This window comes from Thermobia domestica, chromosome 11 (assembly GCF_964235325.1).
Source record: "Thermobia domestica chromosome 11, izTheDome1.hap1.1, whole genome shotgun sequence".
NCBI lineage: Eukaryota > Metazoa > Arthropoda > Insecta > Zygentoma > Lepismatidae > Thermobia > Thermobia domestica.
The window spans coordinates 21,536,817-21,563,546 of record NC_137464.1 but is presented as its reverse complement, the minus strand read 5'-3'; the positions used below and the strand labels follow the sequence as shown (position 1 = coordinate 21,563,546).

At 36.1% G+C, this 26,730-nt stretch overlaps 1 protein-coding gene across 3 annotated transcripts in view; it reads left to right on the top strand.

The window, feature by feature from the left end:
* The first annotated feature begins 557 nt into the window (after positions 1-557).
* Positions 558-26,730, top strand: part of LOC145663973 (uncharacterized) — a 49,033-nt gene continuing 22,860 nt past the window's right edge. For 2 of the 3 annotated variants that reach the window (XM_081730220.1, XM_081730222.1), the window contains exons 1-4: positions 632-753; positions 9,459-9,715; positions 14,028-14,180; positions 22,483-22,684. In XM_081730220.1, coding sequence (XP_081586346.1) covers positions 9,476-9,715; positions 14,028-14,180; positions 22,483-22,684 — 595 coding nt within the window. In that variant the 5' untranslated portion in view covers positions 632-753; positions 9,459-9,475. Of the gene's footprint in view, positions 754-9,458; positions 9,716-14,027; positions 14,181-22,482; positions 22,685-26,730 lie in introns of all 3 variants that reach the window. The other variant, XM_081730221.1, reaches the window with a different exon arrangement.

Genomic DNA, 26,730 nt, shown 5'->3' with positions numbered 1-26,730 from the left:
GAACAGTAACTTGGTATGAAACTTAAAATTGTAGACTCATAGTAGAGGTTCATAGTAATGTGGAACAAATATATAAATTTTTTCTACGTCCTGCAATTTGATTGCTATAAAATTAATAATTTTGTTTCGAATACTCGCGGCACACCAGCGGCCCATTCACGGCATACCGGTTGGGAAACGCTGCTCTAGTCGTTGCGCAACGCTGCAATACTAACATTAGCTTCCACTGGTGGAAATATTTTAACAACGGGTTCTTGCGAACTGGCTGAATAGCACCAATGCTTATTTTCCTTTCAAAAACGCACTACTCCTCTCTGTCATTGTTGTCTGGATTCATCAATCATCTAATTTTCTTCTGTCCTCCTTTTTTCTCTCCATCAATTTTTTGGTTCTGGCCCTTTTAATGTGGATTCGTTCATTTTTACTTTATCTCTACCTGTTCTTCAAGCTTGTCATATAAATTTACAACACTCTGGTTTATTTCGCATCTTATAACCATCTCTAAAGATATATCTCGTTCATCCATCTTTGTCTTTTGAAGTTACCGCTTATAATTGCCGGGAGAGTGATCGTCGCAAAGGCAATTGGAGACCGAGGAGGAAGAAGAAGAAGAAGTATTGCTTCTGTGACGAACCGGAGCAGAAGTTTATTATTATTGTCATTATGGAATAAAAAACAGGTAGTTTTCTTGCTAGTTTATCAGATTGTATGGTGAACAGAAAGACAAAACTAATTTCGAGGAGGGATAAAACGGTTAGTATGAAGTTTTGTGGTTTCATTGCGACAGGGGAATGAGAAATATCTAAAAATTTGCTTTAAAATTGAAGAATTTGTACATATTAAAATGAAATACACTGTTTACTTTTTGCATTTCATACTGGAAATTTTGAAAAACCGGTGCAGTTTTACTATACGGATTCACAGATTGTAAAATGTACAGAAAAATATGGGCAAGCCTTTATTTTGCCCATTTTATGTTGAGAACAGTACCCAACCAACCCACTCGCTGACGTTCGTTCGTAATGCTGTGTGAATTAAATATTAAACTTTGGTACAGAAAGGAATCAACCTTAGAACCTTTCCCAGAAAGACTGTCTATTTTACTGATTGCGGATAGAAAATCTAGCGTGTAAGAAGATACTGAATTTTAATTTCCCTTATTCGATTCGTGAGGAAGTCGTTTCTAATGATATTTAACGAACTGTTCCGAAGAACCAATTTCCTACGAATCGATTCTTAAATGAAGTGACCAAAGTAGAAAATTGTCCTGTAGATACAAACCAGTATGTCTTAGTTAACAGATCGTTTGAAGATGTATTTTGTTAACCTTTGATACTTTTACATAGCTAACATTATGTTCTGAGTACTCTCCGTGCAGATTGATTTAGGAGAGCTTAACCGTTATGTGTATAAAATATAGCGTACGAACAATTGCTGTAAAAAGCTACAGTGCAAGAAAACAACCACCAACTTGTGCAAGATTGTCAAAAAAACACGAAAGCTAGGGTTCCGATGATGGTCCCGTGAACAGAAGAACATAAAAATGTTTTAGATGATGTAACCTACTCTGTTTAGATTTTCAAGGAAATGGGAAATTATTCAAGAATAAACAATTTTAACGCAATTGATTTAGTGAAAGAAACTTAATAAAAAATGACAGGAAAGACTAATTTTCGAATACTAGCGTGCCTAACTGGTTCTGTATTTAGCAAAATTTCTATGTGAATGCCACTTTATTGATGTTGTTAGTTAATCGGTCTAGAAGAAGTTTAGTGATATAGAGCTTTGTCTAAACGGGGTATGTTTAGTACAAGGGGTCCAGAAGCACGTAAAAAACACAAAATTTACAAGAGAAATGAGTGAAGCAAGTATTTAGACGTAACATAACGTAACCAAATCTAACTTAACCTAACATAGACTAACGTAAGCTAACCTCAACTAACCTAAACTAACGTAATATTAGTAGAAATAAGCGAAATTCTGTCATTTTTTGGAAAATTATGCGGGACTCCTACACTAATATAACATAAACTAAACTAACCTAACGTAACCTAAACTAGCCTAATCTAACTTAAACTAACCAACCCTACCCTAAAGTAACCGAATGTGAACAGAAATTACCAAAATTGTAACATTTTTTAGAGAAAAGAGCTGGACCCCTTCTGCTAAACATAGGCCGTCTAAACAAGTGAGACATTTAATGCTGCTTGTTTTAGGAAAAATAAAAGCGTGAGTTAAATTATGATAGATAATAAAGCTGCCAAACCTTAGTGTATATATAAAATCTGTACGTGCACGTGTACCTTCCAATTACTGCACGGAGCCACCGTTTACCTGCAAAGAAAGTGAGAGGAATCTACCAAAATATTCTTAAATAAACTGCTGATCTCCAGAATTAAGTTTAAACATGATAACATTTATTATATAAAGCTTACAACCGTTGTAATAGTTTTCAACTCAAGACATTTTTACTGGTGAGTTTAAAAATAATAAATAAATAAAATTTCCTTTGCGACACTAAGCAGACTACAATTTTACAAAATAATTAAATGGAAACAAATTATATATATATATATATATATATATATATATATATATATATATATATATATATATATATATATATATATATATATATATCCACTCGACCAACCAGATAGTAAGAAATTTCGTCAAAATTACATCATTGACCTTTAAATGACTTCCTCAGCAAGAAATGTTATATTATTACAAAAATTTCGGTATCTGCCCTCTTTACCAGTGTAAGCGTACCCTTTAGCACAAGATATATTTCTGCAAAGTATCCTTATAACTTATCCACCTTAGCTAACAGTTATCCCGAGTGTCTTCGGAAATGAAATTACTTAGACTTGCTGATCGAAAGTGTACGGACCTGATCCTGTGTGAGTTGCTCATCTCATCTAGTGTGGTTCTACTGCAATCGGAGTGTTGCTTTCGGCAAGGTTCCAGAACACAGGTCCCCCTTCTCATTTAGCTGTAATAAAGACAGAAAACAGCGTGCCCTGCGGGGCTCTAACCCGCCTTCACTCGCTAACGCTCGCTCTGCAATACTGTGTGAATCAAATATTAAACTTCGGTACAGAAAGGAACCAACCTAGCTACTAACTTATATGGGGGGACCTGTGTTTTAGAACCTTCCCGTTGCTCTCCCTATTATAGCTTTCCCGTAACACTTTCACTTACAACAATGTGTATTGTGCCATTCGCCTACACTATACCTATAGGATACTGACGTTAGCTTGCTGTATGCTGTAGCATCAGATATGTACACAACTCACACACATATACATATAAACATAATGAAACAGGGTAAGACCACTAATACAATATACATACTCAACCACTGCACCGAAATTCACTCGCCAACACTATTTACATTCTTACACTATCGTGAATAAACTTGAAATACAACTAAGCTGGTCCGCTACACAAAATAAATTAAAGGAACTCGGTGTCGAATCCCGGAATGTGAATCTACTAGCTCAAGTTGCTGATAACATTCCAATTCTCCTATGCTCTCAAGGAAGCTGATGAGAACACAATTGTACAGTCACGAACATTAATCAATGGAGGTTGGAGCCATAAGAAATAATGGTTTCAGCCTCCATTTATTAATGTTCGTGACTGCACCAGCTGATGGCTGGATATCAATACAATAAATATTTTCCCTAACTCCACTATTTTTTTAATCCCATAAATTTATAATGAGTAGCTAAGGATCAAGAGACAATGCGTAGACAACAAAATGAAATTTAAAAAAAGTCCCGAAAGATATTGGCTAGAGCATATCTGAGCATGACCTATAGCCGTGGCAAATTTACTGAATCATATTATTATTGTATAGCCCACGAAAACATTCTGAACTACGTGTACATGACAGTTAAATACAAACTTACTAAGAAGAAAATCCTTTTTAAAAAAAGTGAAGATATGTAATTATTTACGGTACGTAAATCAACAATGTGCTTTTAATTGTGTGTAGTCACACTAACTGCCACTTTGAGCACTAACGCTCCACTGCGGTAGCTACTGAAAATCGTTCGAAAGGAACAACAAAAGTTGAATAAATGACGAAAATTTTGTGATTAACTCTGCAAAGTTCTCCCTCCGCTTAAAGAATTTTCCTTAGATATAGTATTTCTGTTTATATTTTGTCATTCAGTCGAAATTCGTAAACTGCTGGCGATCCACGTGAGATTCGCTTGAGTTCGACTCTTCTTGCTGACAGCCTATACAGTTTAGATCTTATCTGCTCAGTTGAAGAAAAGCCGTTGGTGCTTCCGCTGCACGAGACACCACTCCACAAATATTGTTCTGGATAGCGCGAAATTACGAAGAAAAAAATGAAACTTCATTAACTAGCTATCCGGGGAAATGAAAATTTTGGACTAAAGTCTCACAATTGAAGCATAATATTCGCCACTCCCTAGATCTACAATTCATTCAGGTAAGAATGAAGTTGACTTCCTATAATTAATATATACTACATTCAGTACTTGTGTACCACTTCATATTTCAATGCACGAAACTATCTACTAACTTATACGTGCGAGGTCACTAGGTATACACGATGTCTCGGCAGAAGCTCACCGAGGACGCGAGCAATCATTAAAATCGTTTCTCGAGGTTGGCGTTGAGGGTAAAAAAAAAAAAGTGCGACGCGAGGGAATTCGAGGATTAAAATCATACGATAAGGTTTATACCTCAGGTGGCTTTCAACAATCGAAATCTGGAACCAACTTCTTATCGCTGAGCGTAGTTAACAATGACAAAAAGAAAATAACTAGATTAAATCACCAAGGCGCAAAACAAACACTGGACTGAAATATATGTTCTAAATAATTAAAATTAGTTAAATAGCTGTGAAATCTTTGCTTCTAGTATAAAAGCGTCTTAAAAATGGAAAGAAAAGAAAATAAGGTTAAATACTAGAAATAAAAGATTTGTTACTGAAGCAAAGGCTGCAGTGACAGCTGTATAAAACAAAAATACAATTAATAAAGTGTACAATACAATATGCGTTGTACACTACTGTCCAATGATATGCATCGGTTGCATACTCTGCAGGATATCAAATTTTGCACTGACTGATAGAAAATGAAATATATGTGTAATAAAGATTATAATGTGACATACACTGACTAAATGCACTTACTATGTAAGGGTTAAAATTGGGTAAGGGTAAGGAAAAGGGTTGTTTTCCTAATTATGGTTATGTTAATACCCTTACTCAAAATTACTTCTGTTTCATTTCCCTACTTCAATCGTATTTCGCAAATAATTGTTAATTTCCTACATTATTTATTCTTCATAAGTGTGCAAGAGTAGTACCTTTCAACTGTTTAATGTTGTAAACTGTCTCAGGAAATTATGAACTTGGTTTCTTACTTTATCACCGTCAGCAGGATAGCTTCGACACTGCTACTTGAATATAAGTACAGCGTGCGAACATATAAAAACTACAGTGCATAAAACGTAAACTAAATCGTGCGTCAGGGTATTTCGCGCGGCGGTGCGTTTATAGAGAGCAGGTGCGTCAACGACAGCACGGCTTTGCAGCACTTCCATGATCACTTTGTAGACTTCCTTTACATAGCACTTCTTTTTATCATGTCTTATGGAGTACTGCATGGTAAAGAGGTTACTTCGCATTTCATATTTCTACTCTATTATACATATTGGGTAAGATCCCGATATATTTTGATTACTTATATAATTCTATTGTAAAATTAATTCTCATATTTCTTAACTTGATTTTACAAATTTATGTTTTCCTAAACGAGGATAGTACGAAGCCCCAAAGAGGGATACGTTATGGATCACTATTGAGTGTTGCTAGAATTAATTAGCACCTTTCTCTTCTCAATTGCATCGCATACTTCGTGGGTTAGTTACTAAGACAATGGTTAAAAACACTATATATTATGTTCTATTGTCACTTTACTTAATATGGCCTCAATAGACGCCTTCATCTAGTCCAAGATTAAACTTAATTTTACTCCGTAATTAGTCACCGTACAGTGATGGCCTTTATTAGTTTTTTTTTCGTTTTTCTGATGCTTATATTTTGTATAACTCTGTCAATTTCCCCGTAAATTTTGTAATTTAGGAAGCCACCTGCGGAACTTGACCCTTCTTTACTAACTACATATGTATCCATATTGGGTGATATCAATAAAAATAAGTAACTACTCCTGAGAAGTCCTGCTCGAGAATCGGAGTAACTACACCTGGAGTAATCTCCTCCCTCAATTTCGTATCAATAAAACGCCACTACTCAGGTCTAGTCTGCTCCAGATTTATGAACGTTTACTCGCGCTTCCTCTGCACGTAGCACTGAGTCGTATCAATAAAAGAAGTGATTACTCATTTCTCCCATTCATCGCGCAGTCATTTCGTTGTTTTTAACCTATGGCGTAGTATCTTAAAAGCCATGAAACGGGCAAGTAGCAACGATAGCTTCAATCAAAGTGCATTTGTGGATATTATAAAAGAGTTTCCAGTGGTACTTTCAAAGTCACAGCTACCAGAAAGTAAACGAAGGAAAGCCGAAACTTTGAAGGTAATTACAGTGAAATGCAACGAAATATCAAATACATCTACGACTGAGACACAAATTCAAAAGAGAATCTTTAATATTCGAGCGAGAATAAAACAAAAATAAAAAAGAAGAAAAAATAAAAAAAAAAATGGGAAAGAAGAAAGTAATACTGAAACCATGGGAATGAACCTATTTGAGCTGATGGATGTTGATTGGAATCCAGCAATATTAAGATTAACACGACAAGCGCATATCACGTGTTGTCCAAGGTCTTTGTAGATTGTTTGGCTTTAAGAACGAAATCAGACACTTGGCTCTTTTGTTTTCTTTTTAAAAAAGTCCAGCCACCCACGTCATAAATCACGTCCATCTGATTGCGTTTTCCACACCATACGTGTCCCCTTTCGCCTTGACATAAACAAAATACATTCTCATGTATACACCCTTTCTATCAACGTTGAGTTGAGTTGATTATTAGTTTAACGTCCTTTTCAGTAGCGTGCCTATATGAGACAGAACCCACTGATTAACGTGGAATCCAAACCACATGAGCTCCTGCCGGGAATCGAACGCGGGTCTCCTATGCCAAAGGCATGTACGCTAACCACTTAGCCACGAAATAGCTCTTCCTATTAACGTATTACTCTCCAAAATACTAGATTTCTTTAATGCCACTTGGGTATAGTCAAGTGCTCCGATAGCACCCGGAAATGTATATTGTTCTTGCCACTCTGCATTTGCTGTTTGTATATTACGCACACTTCCAGAAACAATCCATTTTCAGGTAGTCATAGACAGTACTTTGAGCCACACCAGAATCCCCTGACATTCCGACCTGGAATCCCGGATCACTCACGTAACGCAAGGAAACCAAGGGCACCGATTTCTCTGTAAATTTGGGGGGGAGGGCATTCAGATGCAGAAGGTATATATATCAGGATTTTAAGACAAATTGCACTCTAATTATGCCAAATATTGTATATTCATAAATACAATAGGGGGCCCACATGAGCTTTCTGGGATCGGCGCCCTTTGAAGAAAACCCGCATCTTTTCATCATTACGTAGTCCACCACCCCGAATTTCGGTTGATTCTCCTTAAAAAATGTTGTGCTAATCACTACATTTTCTTTTATAAACTTATAATGCTTTTTGTAATCTCCATTTCCAACATTTCTATGCAGTTTATAAGTTTTTCTACGTAGTAAAACAATCATATACTCTGCCATATTTCGCACGGAGTTACCTATTTAGCTTGCTCCACAAATTTGGAGAAGTTCTAGCATCACAGAGGAGTCTTTGATTTTTATTGATATCAAACGCGTAGTAGTTACTCGGCTCGAGAATAGAGGTGTGGTTACTTCAAAAGGGCGGGGCTTCTCCGAGGTCAGCCGAGACGACTAGTGCTCAGTTCTCTTTTTATTGATACCAATGCGAGTAACTACTTAAAAATTAGGCGTAATGAGTAACTTCTCCGTTTTATTGATATCACCCATTATATTACTGCATAAAAAGTATTAAGTAATACTTTTCAACAGCTTAGAGTTCCAACTCAGTCATTCAGAAATAGTGAAAATAATAATAATAATAATAATAATAATAATAATAATAATAATAATAATAATATTCTAATAATTATGGAACGAATGTTCTCTGCGTACCTCAGTGACTGTTCTTATATCTCATTTTGTTGTAAGGGCGCGTCATTTCGCCTAGTACGATGATATCCAATCATTTCTGTTCGTATGAAGAACCAATATTGTCGAAGCATTTCGAATATAGTTAACTAATTTTTTCCTCTAGTATGTTATTTATTTTTTTAACAGGGTTGGCAAAAAACATGGTTTTATTGAAAAAAAAAACAAAAATCCCGTTTTTTTGGGGTTTAAACCAGGTTTTTTTTTTTTTTTTTGGTTTAAATAATTTGCTCTATGTATTTATATCACATATGAACAGAAATAAGTTGGTTTCACCGTGGTGTTATTATGCAACAAACGGGTTATGCTGGAAGGGGTCATATATACCCTATGCTTAAAGCGGAGTCCAAACCATTTCTCGATTTACATCCGAAACAAATTACCCTCCATTTGAACTCGAAAGCGAGACTAATTTGCCACAAATGCGATACGTCTGCCTACACACTCATGAAGGACTCCTGATAAAATACGTTGTACTGATCTTTACCTACTTTTAATATAATTGTCTAATTGTTAAGAATCATTTGAGAAGGACAAAAAGATAAACAGTTTCGTAAGTGAAACCATTATACAGAATTACATATGGACAATTTCAAAACACTGCAGAGTACAGAAGAACTAATTAAGTCCAAGTTAGTTCACTACGACTTTTATTAGTCCAATTTAAAGAAATGCAACGGCTTAATTTGCATATCAATAAGAAAAGTGAATATAGATACGAATCATTTGAGTCCACTTTGACTCTGACCCATAGATACCAAAGATACTTCTGATTTCAGTAAATGTCGCTCGTGGGGTATTTCAAAGTATTTTATCAATAGCAAACATTACTAAAATGAAACAATATTTAGAATTTTTCTTTGATTGCAGTTGCATAACCATAATAACAAACTATAAAAAAAACACAAAAGAAACATTCATAAACTTATATATGTAAAAAAAAAAAAAAAAAAAAAAAAAGTTGCTTTTGTAGTATAATCTTTTTGAGTAATGAATGGGAAATTTAGGTCTGAATATAATACGAATAACATGCGGAAGACACATGATAACCCACAAATATGTGTTCATCAAGATTTTACGAACACTTATACTTTCACGAACATTTTTCGTTTTTTGGTTTAAACCAGCCAATCCTATATTTTAATGAATTAAGCTTTCATAATATTATTTACTATTAACATTTTTAATGTTTTTTTATAGGCTCTGAAACTTTAAGAATGGAACCTGAAATAAAATTCATGGAGCTTCCTGAATTCGAGACACAAGAAAGAGACGTTTCAGCTGGGAGTAGCAATGAAACTGCGTGTATACCGGAAAGTATAGTAACGGTGAAACTACATGAAGCTTCCTACTGTCGCATTTGTGCCACTTGTTGCATTGACTTAGTCCCTATTTTCAGTGAAGATGGTCTCAGAGAAGGATTGGAGAAGAAGATACATAAACATCTTCCTATTCAGGTAATAGTACACTTTCAGAGTGCTGCGAACAGCTGTATAGCAGCACCAATATCTTGGCTAGTACTTATTTACTGCCAAACTTAGTTTCTTATGTTAATTGTAGTGAACTTCTACAATTAGTCAAAGAAATTAGTGCTGGGATGAAAAACGTCATTGCGTAACGTTTAATGGAAGTAATACTTGAATCTAAGAGCGTTGTTATGATGTGTCTTTTATTGTAAAAAGACAGCAGTTGTTTAGATATATATATAGATTAATGATTTATAGTACACTGAAATGAAATGAAATGAAATCTTTAAGTTTTACGTCCCACGATTATGGCGGCTACGCTAAAGGAGACGGTGATGATGAGAAATGAATGAAATGGTGGAATGAAGAAAGTGGAAGGAAACGGGAGAAACGCGAGAAAACACACACACACGGTGTGTGTCCGCTACAAAGCTCACTTGGTCGAGCTGAGTTCGAACCAACAACCCTATGCATCAGAAGTGAACGCTCTACCACTGAGCCACTGCGGGCCCTAGTAAACTGAGGAGTTGTGCAGAGTGGACTATACAAGTTCCATATAGGATTAATTTTCATTATTTTGTGAATGCCAGCATTGTAGTGTCTTGAGAAAAGTAGGAGCTAACATCACTGTCTTTGCACAAACTACACCAAACCTGATAAATTCGGCACCTTGCTATTTTATATCAGTAAACCATGTGGATTGTGGGTGAACCAGTAACGCATATTTTGCCGTTTTTACGACTCCGTTAACATAAAAACGTGGTTTATCGGAGAACATATCGGAGAACGCCATCCTGAATCTTTCGCAGAAGTTTGCATATTTTCACTCAATGGCCAAGATTGGCTTCTGCCAAATAGTTTAGTAATTAGATTTTATTAAGGACGATACATGTACTTTTTCGAGATGCGATGAATGGTTGTTCGGGGAACATCCTATTCTATTCTTAAACGCATGTTGATTTCTGCAGGCTCGAATGCACCTTCTGCATGATGTACTTGGTCATCCAGATCGGAACGCTTGCTTCACAGTATCTGTCCTTTTTGAAATTTTGTAGATCTTTTAATGTTGGTGTACACTACTGCTCCTAATTCAGATGCCGTCGATCAAATTTCACTAAGACATCTCGGGGGAAAGAGTCATCATGTCCACATCGCAGAATGGTTTCCATCTTCTCAGCAGTCAATATGATTCACCTGCAACAATATTTTATGTTGATACATTTAAAACTATAAAATTGTTGTAATTAAATATTGATATGATATACATATTCCATGTGAAAATGAAAATGAAATCTTTTACGTCCCCACGATTATGCCGGTTAGGCTAAAGAACACGGTGATGATGAGAAATGAAAGTGGGAGGAAACGGGAGAACCCTGAGAAAACCCACACACATGGTGTTTGTCCACCACAAAGTTCGCTTGGCTCAAGCGTGGATCAAAGCAAGGACCCCATGCACTAGTGGTGAAGGATCTAGCACTGGAGCCACCGCGGCCCTACATGTTCTATGCATAATAAAAATCACAACTAAATATAAACATTGTATAACAATCAAATATTGTTAAAACTTTCAGTTTAATTTTAAATATATAATTTTTACAGCTTTTTTGATTATTATCATTATTATTTCTTTTCCTCTTCTTCTTCTTCTTTTTATTATTAAAAAAATGATCGAAATTTCATATATTTTCAGACCTTGTTCTCTATTCAAGATACATACTATTTCTTATTTTTTATAATTCTTGTTTATTTGAATCTGAAGACCACCCAATGTAAGTGTAATTTTTTGTAAGGTGCTGTGCAAAGGTTAAAAAGAGAGTTATCAACTGATACATGTTAAGCTTAATTGTAGTTGAGTTAGGGTGTTTATGAAACTGCGAGGTTATGATGGACGGGGTCTACTATTAATGTGGGCTCTGAACTAAGACGGGGCTAAGGAGATGTGGCTCATTGGTAGAGTGCTTACCTGTGAGCGTGGATTCCTGGTTGTATTCCAGCTCATGCCAAGTGGGCTTTGTGATGAACAAATACCGTGTGTGTGTAGGTTTTTGTTGGGATTCTCCTGTTTTCTCCCACTTTCTTCATTCCACCATTTTGTTCATTATTATCACCGCTGTCTCCCATAACCTTAATGCATAATCGTGGAATGTTAAACTAGAAATTTAATTTGACGACGGGGCTTGAATCTGATGCTTTTGTCTGGTGCACAGACTATCATAAAACATCAACTCTTATACTATAGGCCGTTCCCCACCACACAATCTCGTCCCCAGGAGAGATGGATTACAGGACTACACGGCTGATTATTGAAACCTTTTCCATGCGTGTGTCTCTAGTTTCTTTTGAGATGAAATGAAATCTTTGAATTTAACGCTCGACGATTGTTCCCTTTAAGCTAAGGGAGACGACAATTAAAGCAAGTGAATGATAATGGAAGAATTGCTGAAATGATAAAGTGGGAGGAAACGGGAGTTACCCCGAGAAAACTCACGAGCACGATGCTGTCCACTACTAAAGTACTCAGCCGAGGATTGAACCAAGGACTCCATGCACCAGAGGTAAGGGTTCTACCACTGAGCTACTGTGCCCCCTGTGTCTAGTTTCTATCAAGTTATTAGATCATAGGTTCGGAATCTTACTACTAGAAAGAGATCAGTTATTAGTAACTAACCTTCATCGTAATGTAAATATAAAGGAATAATCAACATCAAAACTAAATAAAATCAGAAATGCAAATATATATATATTGTGGCGGTGCTGTGCCATCAGTTGTAGCTCAGAATACTCATTAAATGAATGCAACAAAATGGGATGAAACTGATGCACAACACGGTACTTAACTGTAAAATTATGATTGAATTTAAATGAAATTCAAATGTTTTAATTTTGAGAATGACTAGTTTGGGAATAGGGTAATCTGAATGATGAGAGGTTTTCCCTGGAGGAACCTAAATGTACTGGAGTCAGCCAACAACTGGAACTCAATCCTGCTGGACTGCTAGGGGCGTCGAATTCTCTCTGCGATACGTTTCTACGATGATATTCTTCTACACCTTCATGCCACTACTCTGATGCCAAACTCAAAATGTGTCTGCGGCGATGAACCTACAGAATGGTATTCTTGGGACATGGAGTGGGTCGTTCTCCAATGGTAGGATCTGCTTGCCTCCGATGATACTGCACCTTCCTCAACTTCGTGGCGAATACCCCTTGCTGATGTGTCCTCCGTGGTTTTGTCTGGCTGCAAAATGATGACTTCGGAGTTCAATGAATTGGGAAGTATCAGGCTGTGCGTAAAGGTATGCGGAAAGGCAATAAGGAAACTAGTCGTGTTTATTAACAAATATGTGATTACAGAAGTTGCCTGGAAATGTACAATCTTAATAAAAGTTTTGTTCCGATAAATTTTAAAGAGTTCATGATTCTGTAGAACATAGTCGCAATTTAATAAAATAATTGAATTTGGTAGTAAGTTAAAAGTTCACACAGTTATCTCACAGTCATGTGTCTATAACTACACAGATACTTCACAATATATATATCGAAGAATGATTTTACACAACGCGAAACTTTGCAATAAGTACTTGTTAATGGGTTAATCGAATATCGGATGAATGTCAAGATTGAGGTGCCCAAGATTGCAAAACACGTCCCTTGTACAGTAAATTTACGTATGGTGTGCTAAGTTTTACGTAGGAAATAACCCTTTCCGTCGACCTAGAAGATACACCTGGTGGAAAAACACCATGCTCGTGGGTTATCTCGGGGTTCTCCCGTTTCCTCCCACTTTCTTCATTCCATCATTTCATTCATCTCTCATCATCACCGTCTCCTTTGGCCTAACCGGCATAACCGTGGAACGTAAAACTTAAAAATTTCATTTTTCTTTTTAAGAAGATGCACCAATCTTCTTTCATCTGCCAGATGATTAGGAATAGAAAAAAGAAATAGCTATAATAGAAGTAAGTAAGAGGTTAAATATGAAGTGTTGTAAATTACTAACTCGTGCCTTTTTTTTTTTTTTTTTTTTGAGAGAGAAAATAAGTTCGTGCAGTGAAGGGCGCCGATCCTGGGGGGGCGGGCCCTCCCAAAGCAATGTGCCCTCCTATTGAATTTATAAATATACAATATTTTGCATAATTTGAATGCAATTTCTCTTAAAATCCTCATATACATACCTTCTGCATCTGAATGCCCCCCCCTTCCCCCCAATTTATAGAGAAATCGGCTCCCTTGCGTGCAGTATATCATATCTGAGAAATGTAAGGATCAATTATAATTGTATTATTTCTTTTGTTCTCAGGTCTCCGAGGAAGACACATTGCCTACTGAAGTTTGTGAAAAATGTATAAGGAAGTTAAATGACTGCCACGACTTCGTAAACCTCAGTTTAGAAGCTGACAGAAAGTTGAGGGATCTGTTCAAAATGGACGATGAAGATTTTAGCAATAAAGAGGTAATTGCTGTCGTTTAAGTGCATTTCAATGAACTGCTAGTTAAGTTTGTCCAGTTCTTTAAGAACGGAAGCAGTCAATTGAAATTTAAAATGGCATCTTCACATTATTTCTTAAAATATCTCTTGTAGTTAGTGATTCACACCATAGTAAAAGTCAAAATGCAAATTACCGGCGGAATAATGGATTTTGATTCCCTGTCCAAAAAATTAACTGAAGCATCCTTGTTGGGGATGTTTGTTCTTCCCTTCCCCCCTAAAACCATGTTTAATGATAAAAAGTTTGAACATATTGTCAAGTTCCACTGTTTATTTTTAATTTAATTTTATTTTTATTCTTTATTTTTTTTATTTATTTATGTTTTCTTTTTTTGTCATTTAAGCTAATTTTAATCTAGCTGTCTTTAAATGAAACGTGTGAACTATTAAATTTTTGGCTCCTTTAATACTCACAGCTAACACAATGTACACATTCCTTTCATTGTCACTCAATTAACAAACTAATTCTATGACCTATGGAATCCGGAGATTCAATGCTGTGTTCACAAATCTCTCCATTAACATCTGTCCTCAGCCAACTGGATCCAGTTTCTAGTACTTTATATTTTTATGACTGTGAGATCCATCTTAATAATGTCCTCCCATCTGCAGCTAGGTCTGCCTAATGGTCGTTTTCCTATCGGATTTCTATTTAAAACTTTGGAAGTGTTCGTACTCTCTTCCATTCTGATTACATGACCTACCCAGCTGAACGTCCCAGACTTGATGACCCTAATAGTGCTCGGTAAACGGTATAAATTATGGAGTTCATCGTTGTGAAGTTTCCACCATTCCCTTTCTTGGATCCGAATATTCATTTCAGGATTTTAATCTCAAATACTATCAATCTGCGTTCTTGCCTCAAAGTAAGCGACTATGTTTCGCAATGATACAGCACAACAGGCATGATTATCGTTTTATATATTTTAAGCTTCGAATTGCTCAACAGAATTCGCTGCGACAAAAGATTTTGAATTGAATAAAAAAACACGAATTTCCTGCTTTCAGTCGACATTTAATTTCTTCGTGGATATAGTTTTGGTGTGTTAACATTGACGCTAGATATTTGAAAGTATCTACTTTGTCGAAAGTATTATTTGGTATTTTGAGGTATCTAAATTTGCGGTATTACGATATCGACGAACTTCCATTTATTTAGTTTTCTCTACAGTTACTTCCAAACTCATGTCCCTGCAAGCGTTTAATAACATCTCTGCATTTCGGTCTTATTGTTCTCCTATCATCCCCTATTATATTTACATCATCTACATATGCCATAACCTGATGAATATCATCCAACTGTAGGCCCTGTTTGCTGTCTTTGATTTTCCTTATAGCGTACTCCGGAACAAAGTTAAATAATAATGGCCACAACGCATCTCCTTGTTTTAGGTTATTCTTGACGTTATAACGAAATACTTTGGATAGATTAATAATTACCTGTACCTTGGGCAGAAAGTGCTCATACATGTGCACTATACTTAATAGAATGTTAATTTTATATTAACAAAAGAAGAATGTTTTCAATATCGGTAAGAGATATTGAGAGTGTTATGTAAGTAGTTGCTATGTAGTTGTTTATGGATACCTAATCATCATGTATGTGTGCATGACGTTTTGAATAAGAATACATAAAAGTGTATCAACTAATAAATCATTTGATACCGTTCATCGACGTTATAATTTTGATAGAAAAGGTGAGAATAATAATATGTATAATTATTAAAGATATTTTTACATGCAAACTATTACTACCACTCAAGATATATATATCAACGATCGAACCAGGTTGACGACTACCCTTGGTGAGTCGTTATAAAAATTTTGGTGCCTTCACACCGGGACTAGCTAAAAATCTTGGTTTACCTCACCCAGGATTTGCTGTAAATTCATATCCCGAAGCAAAGTAAGGCTGAATTTACTTTTGTAATAAAGTTAGTGAATACAAATTTCACAAGACTGAGAAGTGGTAAAATAATTATAAGAAAAATGAACGGTGAGGCAATTGAGAAAGAATCCAATAATAGTGACAACGGTGAACATAGTGTAACACCAGGAATGACATCAGAAGACCGAATCTTGCTAGCCTTACAACGACAATTGATTCAGATGTCTACCGAATTAAAGCAGACGATAGAGCAAAAGTCCGAAGAATCTAACAAGCAATACGAGGAGTTAAAGCAGACGATAGAGCATAAGTCCGAAGAATCTAACAAGCAATATGAGGAATTAAGTAGACGAATGGAACAGAAGTCAGATGAAACGAAACAGTCAATTGTCCAGGCGATGAATGACATCACCTCGCAGTTCGAGGAAAAGTTAAAAAGAATATCCGAGGATTGTCAGGATAAGCACAACCACCAAATCCAAGAAATCAGTGGTGTAAAAAAGGATTTAGAAGTAATAGAATCTTCTGTTCAACAGCAAAAGATTCAGGTCATCAATAATTCTAACAACATACGTGCAAATACGCAATTGATAGCTACTCTACAGGAAGAAATTAGAACGCTACAGGTTAAGGACAACACATACCACGATAATATGGGTAGTGATCGCTTGGAGTTTCCCCACTCACCAGAGATGACTTCGCCTTCACCTGTGTCTGATGAGGATATTATATTGGAAGAAATTCATCCGAAGAGGACAGATGTGCGTGAAAGGGATGGTGCAACGACACATCACGTCATGGATAGGAATTGTTACCCAAGAAGTACACGGAATGATAAAAGGAAGGTAAAATTAAGTGTTAAGATGAGTGAAATACGGGCTATGAGTAAATTCAGTGGTAAATGTAATGAGAACGCTACTTCTTTCCTGGAAAAATTTCAGGATGAATGCAATATAATGTGTATAGATAGATCACAATATATGAAATTAATCCCTCATGTATTACTCCCACCATGTTCTTTATGGTTTAAAGCAGTACGTGATCACATCAATACATATGAGGAATTTAAGGCAGCACTGATCGCGAATTATGAAAATGACTTTTTGCTTGCAAATCGAGATGCCACCATTAGAAATCAACATTTCAATCCTCGTTTTCACAAATCTGTTGTTGAATTTGTTGTAAATACATACAACGAATTAAAAGTCGTTAATCCTTTGCAATCGGAATCTAGAATAATAGCATCGATTCGAAATTTGCTCCCATTTAAGTTACAACAGATCTTGTTTTCTACACAGTGTATGAGTTTCAACCATTTATTAATGCTTGTCCAATGCTATGAAACTCAATACCATGCAATGAGTCAACAAGCAGGAGTAGGTAAAAATAAGAATAATTCAGATCATTTTGTACCTGTTCGGAATCTGAATGTCAGAAGTGTGAACGATACGGAACACAACCTAAGCCGAGTGAATTCTAACAATCAAAACGAACGAAATAGGCAAAGTTATGTAGGGAATCAGCCTAACCTAATTAATCGTGATAATCCTGATGTCAAATCACCCAACAGAAGTAGACATAAAAACAATTGGAATATAGGGCGAAATTACAGGAATACAACAAGCTACATGGATAGACGTAATTGGAGGTCAAGAGATGGCACTTCGTATCAAGATCAGAATCACGATGAAATACATGTACAACATATTGTTGAACCTAATCATGATTGTGCAGTACAATGTACTTTATTAGAATCATATGCAAGTACGAATGTAAGCTGATTACCATTAATGAAATTAGGTTAAACCCATATCAGTTATAGATTCTTGTGAACTTTTATTTTCAATTTTATGAGTTAATGTTGATAATGAAAACGACTCTTATGAATACTTGAAGTGCTTAAATATAGTTTTAGATAGACTGGAAAAGTTAATTTTCAAATGATTTTTATTTTTTTCTTGTTAATGTGAAGAATCATAATTCGATTCATAATTGATTAAAAGCAAAGATTATTTATATTAGATTGACTTGTGTTGAGAACTTAATCGCCAAAGATTATGTTAAGTATAAGATTCATCCTATTAAGTTACTTATTCAACGACTATCTTGAATGAAATTCTTCTATATTTTGATGCCTTATTGATCCAATGTTTATTTTAAAATATCACCTAATATAATTATTATATAATGCGCCCTGGATAATGGTAACTCATGTTTTAACTGTAATTGCTTCTTACGATTTTGACTTCGCACCCTTCAAGGATTAAATAAATAGGCGACGACGTTTTAATAATAAAATATAATAATAATGTAATGAATGATAATGAAATAAATATAATTAATGTAATAAAAGATAAGTATTAATGAAATGAAAGATTTGTTATAAATGTATCTATATCTATGATATGTAATGAAGATGCATACGAGGGGCGATCAAAATGTGATGAACATATGTAATGTAAGACCATTATTGTAAACGGACCAGTGGTTCTTGAAGATAAAAGCCAAGCTCGCTTATGACTTTTATATTCAGTCCAATTGTCGGGCGACATTTTATATAACGAAATACTTTGGATAGATTAATAATTACCTGTACCTTGGGCAGAAAGTGCTCATACATGTGCACTATACTTAATAGAATGTTAATTTTATATTAACAAAAGAAGAATGTTTTCAATATCGGTAAGAGATATTGAGAGTGTTATGTAAGTAGTTGCTATGTAGTTGTTTATGGATACCTAATCATCATGTATGTGTGCATGACGTTTTGAATAAGAATACATAAAAGTGTATCAACTAATAAATCATTTGATACCGTTCATCGACGTTATAATTTTGATAGAAAAGGTGAGAATAATAATATGTATAATTATTAAAGATATTTTTACATGCAAACTATTACTACCACTCAAGATATATATATCAACGATCGAACCAGGTTGACGACTACCCTTGGTGAGTCGTTATAACGTGAAAACTCGTGAACAGAAATTTTGCCGCTTGAATATTTCAAATTCTGTAAGAATGTTATGTTTTCCTCTTAACTTTTCTAAAATAGATAAATAATTGATGTTCCTGGGTATTATATTCCCATTTTCTATTCGAGCATTTGTCGCATAGTGTCACCCAATTTAACTATTTTATTGTACTTATAGTTGCCACTTACAATTCTATCCTCATACTTTTCCGTTCGTTGTCGAAGGTGAATTTGGATAACGCTGTTATTCTAACTACATATTACGAAGTCATATATATGGATTTACAGACATCTTACATTCTGTGAATTCTATGTTCAAACACATTCGGAAAGGTTAAGAGCGGGTATCTAAGGCAATATATAATTAGATCAGTTATTGTTGCTAAGTCGATCGATTTAATAAATTTCTTTCGTATTATTGTTGTTAAATTACTCATATTTGTGTTTGTGAGGAGGGAGGGGGAAGGCAGATAAGAAAACGTCATTGTTTCATTTTGAATTATTGGATCTTCAGATCTCTGTGTCCTGTTGAGCCTCGTTTTACCCTACTCAATATCGATAACCTAGTAAATGATATAGAACGTGTCCATAAAACTACTATCCTGCTTTAAAGTGGTATTACGTCACTTTGGAAATCGTATTTAAATGAAATTAATCACATTTGAAAGAAAATCTCAAATATTTTTTTACTATACCTCATAGACATTGAATGTGGGCCCCACAAATGGCGATATTCCCATTCACACCACACACGCTGCAACATATCTGATGAAATGGACTGAATGGCAGCACTAATACGTACTTGCACTTCTTGCAGGTTTTGAGGCAATGGGAGTACATAGACACAATCCTTTACGTAACCTCATAAAAAGAAGTCACAGACCCTGAAATCAGGCGACTTCGGCGACCACTTGTAGAAGACATTATCGTATCGTCATTTCCAGCACGTCCAATCCATCTTCCTGGAAGCCGCTCATTCAGACGTTCCCGAACATGTAAATGCCAGTGAGGAGGTGCTCCATCTTGTTGGAAGATAGGCATTGCCTTCTTCTTCTTCTTGCAGTTGTGGAAATAACCAATTAGTGAGCCTGTCAAGATAAGTTGGACCTGTGACAGTGGTCTCTCGAAAGAAAAATGGGTCATAGACTTGACGTTTCGATACGGCACAAAAGACATTCACTTTAGAGCAGTCACTTTGAACTTCCAAAATGGCACGTGAATTCTCGCACTCCCCAAATCCTAACATTATGCCTGTTCACTTTTCCACCAACGTGGAATGTTGTCTCATCACTGAAAATTATTTTCCTTGACAGTTCCTTATTATCCTTCATTAGTACCATAAAACGTTCACAAAAATCTAATCGTTTTACAGTGTCATCAGGTTTCAACTAATTGCAGCTTGTAGGGGTAATACTTCAGTGGCGTACGCAGGATCTTAGATACGGTGAATTGAGGGATGTTCAACTATTAACTAGCTCTACAGACAGATTTCGTAGAGCTACGTACAAATACCTCCCGCACTTGTTCCATAATTCCCGCATTGACAGATGGTCTCCCTGAATGGCCTTTCCTTTGATGACATATGCAGCCACGATCCACAGAATCACGGTATCACTTTCACATTGACGTGTGTGTAGGAGCTTGATGTTGAAGCCTTCGCGCAAAAGCACGCTGAACCTACACCAGACTCTGTGTGCTGTGATATTCCAAAACACACCAACTTCGTTCGTGTGGGGTCGCCATTACTCCTTAAAGCTTATTCTTTAGTAACAACAGAACATAACGAAAGGAAATAAATTTACTGGGTCTCGTGGTATTGATTACCAATGCTATTAATACCCCGTGGCCAGTGGTGGATTTACGGGGAAAGGGTCTTTTGAACTGAAGCGTCCCTTTAAAATTCAAGGATATCTTACAAAAACGAAGGTAAATATTAGTCTTTCCTGTGGCCCCTAAAATGCAAGCTCCCTCCAAAATTCCAGGGAAAGAGTAGTGTCAAATCTCGCCTCCAGAGGCTATTGTGTTTCTATTCAGTGTTAAGTATGGTGAGTATTTTATGGAAGACAAATGATATTGATATTCAATGAAAGAAAGGCCGTAATTATGGCCCCGTGGCGTAGTGATGTTTTATAAGCGATAATGATGATGTGGGGTCCTGCCCAAAGGCAGGTCCTTAACGTGAAGGTCCTTGAGTAAGGAAAATGCATGGTGACTAGTACCGTATGGGATGATGATGGCGTTCTAAGGACGGGACCCACAGGGTACATGTGACGTGTGTCTTCACTGGAAATCGAACCCGGGACCCCTTGAACACAAAGCAAAGACTGTAAGAAATAAAAAACTCGGATCATCATCAATTCATTTTTAGCACATAGTGACCCTCCAAACCGTATCACTGAAACACATGCGGGCGTGAGTAAACGCCTGGAGAGGTAATTACAGTCCTTATCATTTAGCGTCACTAGTGTTGTTTTTCTTCCACGCTGCACTTACATGACGTTGTACAGCGCCACAATTACCTCTGCTGGCGAAAATTGGAACTAATTTTGTTTTCTACACCTATCGCTTCTGCATGTTCCCAAATATACTCCTACCAAGTTTGGTTGCATTCTGTCGAGTGGTTACGTCTCCAGAGTTCTGTGAACAGCGATATTTATTTTATGATAACGTGGTAGTTAAAGGTAAATTTAATGTGTTAAGTTCGTGTGGTTTTTGACTATTAGCAGTAATTCATCATATATAGTAGATTTATTAATTTCTCTATATGTATACTAGTATTAGTTCCTCCGGAACCTTCGGCTTGCTGCACATTATATGCTAACATCGTGCTTGATTAAAAGCTCTGATTTGCATTTTGACGTAGTACTGTACGTTTTTTAAAGTTTACTTAGCAACTACTCCCAAACTTCAATAATATTTATGCAGTTATTCAAGGATTTCGTTATGCGGCAAGGGATAACGTAGGTAGCGACATACATTAGCACGTTTGTGTATGTGAAGTTTGCCGTTTATTATAGGATTAATGAACAAACAGAAGCAACTCAAAGGTTTGATTGATATTAGAAGTGTAATTTTCCGGTTGATATCTAGACGGGTAATAGTGAGTCACTTGTTCTCGTACTCGCACGTACCGTCTAAGTTTTCCTTACTTGTGGGCAGCAAGACAAAAAGAGTTTAGCGTCGTTCCACAAATCCTACGAGAAACGAATGACATATTTCTTCAAGAACATGCGACATATCATTTGTACGCAATAGTAGTAGCTAAGAGCATTTTTTTTGGTTTGAACTTATTTTACTGTACATTTTTTTTGTCAAATCTTTGTTTATGTGATCATATAATTAATTCTTTAGTACAAAGCGAAATGTTTTAACTAAATAAGAAATCTGTTTTCTGTATACAGGGATTCGACGTAGTGAGGTTGAGAGTGAAAGACATTCTAAGAGTACTCCCTGATGAAACAATAACAAAAGTCGTAGAAGCTTTAATAGAAGTCGGAGTTACAAATGAAGATGATCTACAATTCGTTAAGGAAGGAGACTTAAAGTCGGTGTTGAAACCTATTCCAATTCGGAAACTGCTTTCAGCATGGAAAACAAGGAAAGGTAAATTGTATGTTATATATCAAGTTTCATCTATCTAACTTAGGTAACTCTAAAGTGTTGGAAGACGTTATAGTAGTGGATGAGAACTATTTAGGAGAGACTGAACGTATCTTGTAGTTTGTTGGGGATTGGTATGATTTGAGTCTGTGTAAATAGTGGGATTATTTAAAGCAGTGTAGCATTGGGTTTATTTTGATGTATTTAAATAACGAAGTTATTTTAGAGAGTGTTCGCTTGTTAGTGAGTTATATGTGTATATATACTTAAAGGATCTTGTGGGCTTATAAGTAGACTCATGTAAAATATCTTTATCAGAGCAATAAAGGAATTATTGTAGCGTATGGTTACCGGGTTCAGTTTGCATTGTAGCTGTCCTTTCTAATAGTTAAATAAGGATTACTAGTTTATATATATATATATATATATATATATATATATATATATATATATATATATATATAGGGTGTTAATGAACTATACTGACAAACTGAGAGGGGTGATTCCTTACATCAAGAAAAATTCATATAGATTTATGGGGAAAAGTGCATATTTTCAGAGCTAGGGTTGTCCAAAATCGCGAAAAAGCTAAATTTCAACAGGCCCTATTTCGAATTCGAGAAACTAGGGATGGTAGTTATTATCAGCGTAAACGGAGTCAAGCATTTACAATTCAAAAATGCATATTTCACGAATGTTCAATAGGTGTACAGAGTATTCCCTGCAGAATGTAATTCCCAGTCACGCCGTCAACCGAATTTTCATACGTTCTCTGACTTTATGCTTTGTCCAAAGTAGGCAAACGATAAGCTTTGACAGCAGTGAACACGGAATCCTTTGATGAGGTGTCGGAAGTGTTAAGGACCGTCATCAGCACGATCCTTCGTATTCGGGAAAAGGCGTGCTGCTATGTTTTCTTTCACGCTTATAAGTGAAAAAACGTGAAATATACCGTGATGAATTACATCGCAGCACACGTTATTCCGAACATTAAAAAGCTTAGAGCTGCCGGTTCCAAAAACTTCGACTTCCCTCCAAAGCGTTGGGTATCCGTTGTTGTCAAGGCTTACATTTTGCTGCCTACTTTGGACCCACCTTGTAATCAGGGCATATCTGAAAACACTGTTGAGAGCATATCTGATAATAGCAATCTGTAGAGAATAACCTGCACACCCATTGAACATTGAAGAAATATGCATGTTTGGATTGTGTGTACGTGACTTCCTTTACGTTCATAAGGACCACCATCCACAGTTTCTCAAATTCGAAATAGGGTCTGTTGAAATTTATCTTTTTCGCGATTTTGGACTGCTCTAGAAACTATGCACTTTTCCCCATATGTCCATATGAACGTTTTCTCTTATTTTGATGTAAGGAATCATCTTTTTCAGTTTATCGGTATAGTTCATTAACACCCTGTATAACTAGCAAATAGCCCCACGTGTTACTGTTGACAACATTTTGTGTTCTTCCTTCTAAATCTTTTATACAGAATTGGTTTGGACTCAGTCTTGTATGTAATTCGAACGTCTCGTAGGGATATCTTAGGAAGCGCCCAACCTCTATTTCCTCCATTCTATCCCCGGCCAAGTAAGTTTGTAGCATCGTGGGTCTTCTCGGAGTTCTCCCGTTTCCTCCCACATACTTATTCCACCATTTCTTGTCATTCACTTCTTTAATCATCGTCTCCGTTAGCCTAAAGAGAATATTCGTGAGACGTTAATCTGAAATATTTCATTTCCTTTTTTGCTGCCATGTAAAACATCTACAAACGCTGAAAAACATGTTTAAATAGATTAGATGAAAAATCTAAACAAGAAATCGCATGCCTCAAACTTAAAGGGATTTGAAGATAAAAATACCTTATTATAATAATTGCAACCGACATCCATCTTTCTTCCCACATATTTTCCTCTTTCTTAGAACAAATAATAATAAAAACTGAAATACAAGTTAAATTATATTAAATTAAAAGTTCAAATATCAAATTTCATGTGTCTATCACTAGGAATTCCGATCATTTTATTATAATACGTGTAATCCCACCTCTTTTTCTACCCACCCCATTTTCCCTTTTCTAGGTCAAACATGAAAAAACTCTGAAACACGTATGTAATTATCTTTAATGAGAAGTCCAAATACCGGATTCCGACATAAGAGAATCCCCACCTTTTTTTCCCTTATAATACCCTTTTCTTTCCTTCTATGTGAAATGTCTAAAAAATTCTGAAACTCATATCTAATTATTTTAAAGGAGAAGTCTGTATACCAAATTTAATGTCTCTAATCCTAGATATGAACAGTGTAATATATGATAATGCCACTCTTACCTCGTCAAATTGTCAAAAATCCTTCCTTAGTTGTGCCTTACGTACAAATCGTATATGCATTGTCCAATGTGAAGTTTCTAGCTTAAGCGGTTTGGCCTGGTCTTTGATCAATCAGTCACTCAGGATTTCTTTTATTCAAGTGAGTTTCGTTTCACAACGTGAAACTAGAGTAGACTTCCAAAGTATGGGAATTCAATACTCTAACTTGAAGTAGTACATCTATAACTATTGGTTGAAATAAATTGATTAGATCAAAGATAGAACTTATTCCTCCGACACTGAATCCATATCAAAAAGCCATTACTCGCTAGTCTCACTATTTTTGTTCCATGGCGATGAAGGTTGAAACCGGAAATCGTTAATTTGAACTAACTGCATCTGGATATCGTTTTTGCTCTACGAAATCAGCATTAAAATTGGAAGTAGTAGTAAATTTCGTATTACAGTGTACGAGTAGCATTTTGCAAACCAATGATGTCGGTATGTTGCTAAATTGGATGAGGCGTTGGTGTACCTTTCCTACTGTATCAGATCAAGAGCCTTCATGCATAGGGACAAAAGCGAGAAGTAGGGTAGTGTTTGAACATGCAAAATACAGTAGCACGTCAATAAACATGAATTCTGAGAATCATACTTTTGTAAGTAAAGTTCATTAATGACTGCTTCCAAAGTGTCCAAGTCACGCGGTTTTCTGGCATACACTTTCTCTTTCAAATATCCATAGAGGAAAAAATCCAATGGAGTCAAATATGGACTTCTCGGTGACCGCTCAACATTTACGCGACGCGGCCTGAAAAAGCATTGTCAAGTCATTCTCGCGAAATCAACGCAAAATGGGAGATGCCCCTTCATGCATAAAGTACAAATTGTCCCAGGTTGAAACAATGGGATAAACAAGCGTTTGTAGCATGTGCACATAGCTTTCCGCATTCATTGTTTCACGAAAAATGTAAGAACCGATAAGAGTGTCATCACGAATACCACACCACATAATCAGCAAAGGACGTGTCTGCAGTTTTTCAATTGTAGCTCCAAGACTGTTGTTACTAGGGGCACAGTAATGGCAGTTATGGCGATTTATAAGTCCACCCACATGGAACACTGCTTCGTCTAACCACACAATGTTACTCAGGATATCTGGTTCTTCTTCCATCCATTGTAATGTGGATTCAGCAAACTCCATCCTAACATCACAGTCTTCTGGTGTTTGTCCCTGGACAAAATATGGTGGGTTTCCATGGTCTCCAGTCGACCTCCTTCATTAGCCGTTGGACCGAACATACGATAAACCAGATTCCCTATTATATTGTCTCAGAGACTTCGTGGGACTTTGCACAAACGCCACAGCAGCGTTGGCTGTAGCCTCTTCAGTGACAGCTCTCGTTGGGGTCCCAGCACCCTTTTAGTGAATAACCGAACCCGTACGCAACAAATTCGCATGCAGTCTCTTCATTGTTTTCAAGTCCAGAGTCGCGTGTCTCCCCTTCTCCTGTCTCCACCATCGTTGCACCATTACAGGCGATTGTCATACTTCCATCCGAGCACGGTCAGCAATGTTTAGTCTCTGCTCCATTTTCACTTAATTACCGGTTAGACCTGTATCAAACAGCAATAACATAACAATTACATAATTGCACGTAACACATAGAATAAAGCATAATATAACGATAGAGTTATTTATATTACATCGTTTGTGATAAAATAGTAGTAAAATAAAAG